Source organism: Aphanomyces astaci (assembly GCF_000520075.1).
Source record: "Aphanomyces astaci strain APO3 unplaced genomic scaffold supercont1.92, whole genome shotgun sequence".
Lineage (NCBI taxonomy): Eukaryota > Oomycota > Saprolegniomycetes > Saprolegniales > Verrucalvaceae > Aphanomyces > Aphanomyces astaci.
The window spans coordinates 192,356-197,305 of NW_009798355.1; the positions used below are offsets into that span (position 1 = coordinate 192,356).

The following is a 4,950-nucleotide window of genomic DNA, read 5'->3' on the forward strand; positions in this document are numbered from 1 at the left end:
CGGTCGACTGCCGCCTAAACTTGCCACGGCAGCACCAACCGCAGGAGAATGCGCTATCGGCCGCAACTGACCTACGCCGCAAGAGTCATCACCACAAGTCATAAGTTATTGACTGCGGCATACATACCGTGCCAGGGCCGTCACATCTGCACCTCGACCTATGCCATCATCACCGACCCTGGAGGCTGCTCGCTTCGTAGTACATTTTTATGCACCGATGTCGTTATCCGGCCACTATAACCGGATACTGACTCCAGCAAATCCAGTACTCCCTCCGTGTCACTATAAGTGCGCGACCTAGAGGAGAGTTGACATGACTTCTCATTATATTCTCAAGACATTTTTGACAATCGAAATCGCCCTCTTGGGCTCAAAAGTAGTCGCTCTGATTGGACCATTCGAAAGCCAGTGCCAAAACCCCCGATTTGCTCCAACTTCGAGCGGGAAATTCAACGAAATGAAGGCGCTATGATGATTTCAATACATCAATAAAATACTTTATATAAAACAAACACTCAGAATGACAAACATTCAGGTATGACCGTCAAAAGCGCAACCTAACGACGCGTGATTGGTCCTGAGACATGCATTTTGATTGTCATGATTAGACAATTGTATCGTTACACCTTTATAAATGCATGATCATTATAGGATCTTGGAGTGTTTTGTATATTTATACGAGGAGGTATACTATATTTTTCTGAGTCGCGCACTTATAGTGACACGGAGGGAGTACTGTACAAGTCCATCAAATCTGTGTGACTTTTACTGGAATATTTGCTGGTCAGCAAAGTACTGAACCGGATAATAGTGCGGTGCGAAAATATTTCAGTAAATTTTCAGTAAATCAGCACACAGATTTACTGATTGGCCAATTTACTGGGCGCGGTGGAGATGCTCTAAACACCTCTACTGTAATAAGGTCAAATCCAGACTCTACATTTGAGGTGTTTTGAGTGAAGAGACTGAACGAGCAGATGGATGGCAGAGAAGAAAGAAGCACTGGCGCAGGTGTTTCGGAGTTGTCAAGCAACGGAACAGATCACAGGTGTAGGAGGCGGTAAAACCAAAAGTGAGGTTAGAAGTGGGAGTTCAAAGCCGGCTTAACTACTGGTCTATATTCGGGGACGTGATGAGATGTGATTGGCTAGATGTACAACGTGGTGGGTTGTGATAGGCCAGATCTTCATGGGTCATCGTCCGTTTTATGAGTGTTTTACGCAGCAGATGTGAGGAGACACAGGGTTGGCAGAATTCACAACTTGACATTTTGCTTGGAAAATGGGACATTAGGACATGATAGATACTGGGACAGGACACAAACACATCACTAAGCTTATGAAGACTTAACTGTAAAGGTGATTCCTTCAAATCATGGTGTACCATTGTGGATGGAATACATGCAACTTTATTCAAGTTGTCACGTGCGAGTAAACAAGGAACTGAATCTGCCACTTACACGGAAACAAACCGCGTGTAATTCGCGCGACAGTACATATTATTATTCGCTTGAACATCTTTATTTTGATATTTGTATTAAGTATGCGTATTTTTATTCATCCCCACAATTATTTATACATATTTACCCATTTACGAAACAAGATCAACACTCCGATAGTGAAGTTCATACTTTATTTTGAAAGAGAATGATGGTTACGGGATTTTTCGTAAGTCCTTGGTATTTACGTTTTGCAAACGATTTTTACATCCTGCAATTGCAGACCTGCATCGCGCCTTTCCCGCATGTACGCTGAGTGTCGCGTACATGCGGGAAAGGCGCGATGCAGGTCTGCAATTTCTCAATGTATACTGCACAACGGGTCACGAAACTCTGTATTCCTCAGAACAACCAATACTATCAAGAACACTTCGTTGCATGTCGCCTGAATCAACAGCTGTAGAGAAAGACAACTTCGAACTTGTCAAATTCGTCGTATTTTACGAACAAGCGTGTACAGTACATGCGGGTAAGATGCCTCATGCCAGAGGAGCTGTGTATGCACAGACCATGCTGCATAGGCTGAGCTAGTAATGGACTACCTTGTAGTACTGTACGAGTCGAGAAAAGCATCATCAAAGTTCGTCCATTTCCGATGTATGAGCATGCATGTGACATGTTGTACACGTACGAGTATTGATACACCTTTTTGCAGTTAACTTGGACGAATGCCCGATATATTTGGCGGTGTGCCCGATATAATTGGCCATGTGTCGGTTTCTCAAAGTGAAACGGCGCGCACTTCAGAATCCAAGGCTCCGCACTTGCAGCGAGCGGTAGAAAGCGTGTCAGTACAACAACCAATGTCCCTCTCCAACAAGTTGGATGAGTGCAAAGAAACTCCAGGTGTTTCTTTCGCCAACCAGAAATGCATGGATTTTGGGCTTCCATAACTTCGTGTTATGATGAGTTTTCGCCACTTCCCGCACCTCCCTGAGAAAATCAATGATTCAGAGCGTCTAGAAAGAAAGACCTGTGTTTCCTCTTGAATTATCAGTTTTCAGAAGTCGAAAGGTATTCCTCAGTACAGAGCTGCTTCCATTTCCAGGCAGCGACTCCAAAATATGTCCTTACAGTTAAACAGTAAATTGGAACATAGGATATAGTTTTTTTGTTGTATTTACTGTTAAGTGAAAAAAATTCTGAACACTCGGTGTGAACAACAACAACAATAACGTTAGTCACTTAACAGAGGTCATCGGCCACTGCATCCTTGGGCAACAGGTTCTTGGACTTCAAGAGTGCGACAATATTGGGCATCTTGATGCCTGTGTTTTGACCAACGAGTTCGCAGCCACCGCAGTTGTGCATCGCTACGACCTTGTCGTCGTCTGGACTCAAGACGGGGGAGCCTGAACTTCCGCTTTCGGAGTCGACGTTGTACCCCAACGTGTCTTTCTCACCGCATCCCGCGGGCATGGACGCGTTGGTGATGCGAGCGTGCGTGCCGTCGTCGCCCAAGAACGCAATGTGTTTCGGTTTGCCACCGGGGTGGCCCAGGATGTAGATTTGGTCGTCCAACGTGACATTCGTGGCGCGGGATTGCAAGTAGCCGTACTGGGTCAAGTTCACGTCAGGGCTCACGTTCAACTTGAACAATGTCATATCCAAGTCGTAGTCCGTAAACACAAGCGTGGTGCTGTCGACGACAAGTGTTCCAACACAGCCACCTTGGTCATCATTGCCGGGGTCGGCACAAGTCGAGCACTCGGAGCCAAGCTCGACTCGGGTCTCCTTGGCCACGCTCTCGTTCGGGACGCAGTGGTTGTTGGTGATTAGGTGGCCTTCCGACCCCCACAGCCACGCTGTGCAGTATGTAACACTGGTGCGAATACGAGCCACAGCTTTGGATAATTGGTACTTTGTGGGGTGGGCATCAGTCAAACAACGCGCCGCTAGAGATTGATCAACACCACAAGCCTCGATGCACGCCACGGCCACAAGAGCAAGGACTGCAGCAGATTTGAAGGTTGGAAACATACTTAGTATTGGCCACCTGGGAAATTCAAAAGTGGAACACACGAACGTGGTATGGTCGTCAAACCATTAAACTCGTCCAAAGGAGTGGCAACTCTCGAGTGATGTACTCCGCAGTACATCGCCCACTTGATAAATTCTACATATGGATCTGCAGTAACGTTAAGAATTAAAATACTACTACTACTAGTTACTAGTACGTTACTGTAGTACTACTGTAGGTACTAGTACCACTAAATCATATCGATTACCTTTGGTGGACTGACGCTGGAGATACTGTACCGGTATCGTGGGCGTCTCGAGTGGCGAGACACGTAGTGCTTTGGGTCGACGCATGGAGCGGGCAATGGCATGATGGTTTGAAATGGGGGTACCGTACATTTACCGGCGGTTTTGCATGCCACATCAAATATGTTTTTGTGTATTTTCCTGTTGTTATCCATATGGACGTATGTACAGCGCAGCATGTCCAGGTACCTATGTATCCGTCCGTGCTTGAAGTACTCTACTACCGGTGCTGTATCAGTTCGCGATCGCTTATACTGGTAGTACTCGGGAGTAATATCATGGTCACCCATTGTGAATCAACTGCACTCGTTGTCAAGAAGGACGAGCGAGGAAAGAGGTACCTGGTATTGTATTTGATTTGTTAACACTACACTGTAAGAATAAGTGGGAACTTATCCATTATGTCGAACTGAATTTGTCGAACAGAGTAAATATGCTTTAATCATATTGAGGTTTGTATACCATATACTAAACATATATAAATGATATATTAAATATACAAATTATAAGTCAAACAAAACTGCACCTTCGAAAATATGCAACACGACAGCTACTTTGGACCAAAGTAGTACTTCGAAGTACACATGGTGCAAGAAGCCTAGAAACGACGATATTATGAGCACTTTTTAGAGCGTCGAATGGATCATGTGGTTCCATTCCCCATTTGCTGTATCCGCATAAATGGTGGGTTTTCTGGTGTAACCGGATGCGCTTGTGTTTTGTTTGATCATACCGGTACCATCCATGGCGACAGCCTGGGATGTACAGTACTACTAGTAGTACTGGAGTAGTATATAGTGTGTAGTGCAACTGTGTCCAATATAAACGTCATTCAGACAACGAAGGATTTTAAGCCACACTTTGAATCGAAGTAAATTCTAAATGTTCAACTCTGATTGGCCTATATACTTCGCAATTCGATTTCAATGACAAATCAAACCAACCGACATGAAATAACTCAACATGATTGGCCACAACACATGGATCTTGAAAATCCACTGTGTTTGTCCAATTATGTCACACAATCCCAAGATGCAGATGGAGAAAGACTTCATCATCGAGCCCCAAGGTGTATTTCTCTTGATATGTTTGCGCACAACACCGGACGACACCTTCGCCATGGGGCGAACATCGGGGTCTAAGAGCATCTCCAACGGGGGTCCCTATATCGATGTCCCTATCCCCAA

General features: G+C 45.1%; 1 protein-coding gene across 1 annotated transcript; it reads right to left on the reverse strand.

Annotated features, from left to right (window-relative positions):
- Positions 1–2,683: 2,683 nt before the first annotated feature.
- Positions 2,684–3,478, reverse strand: H257_16810 (hypothetical protein; the record flags this gene model as incomplete). Its single annotated transcript, XM_009845381.1, has 1 exon — positions 2,684–3,478. One exon carries the CDS (start codon positions 3,476–3,478, stop codon positions 2,684–2,686), a length of 795 nt encoding a protein of 264 aa, XP_009843683.1.
- Between the last annotated feature and the right edge of the window lie 1,472 nt (positions 3,479–4,950).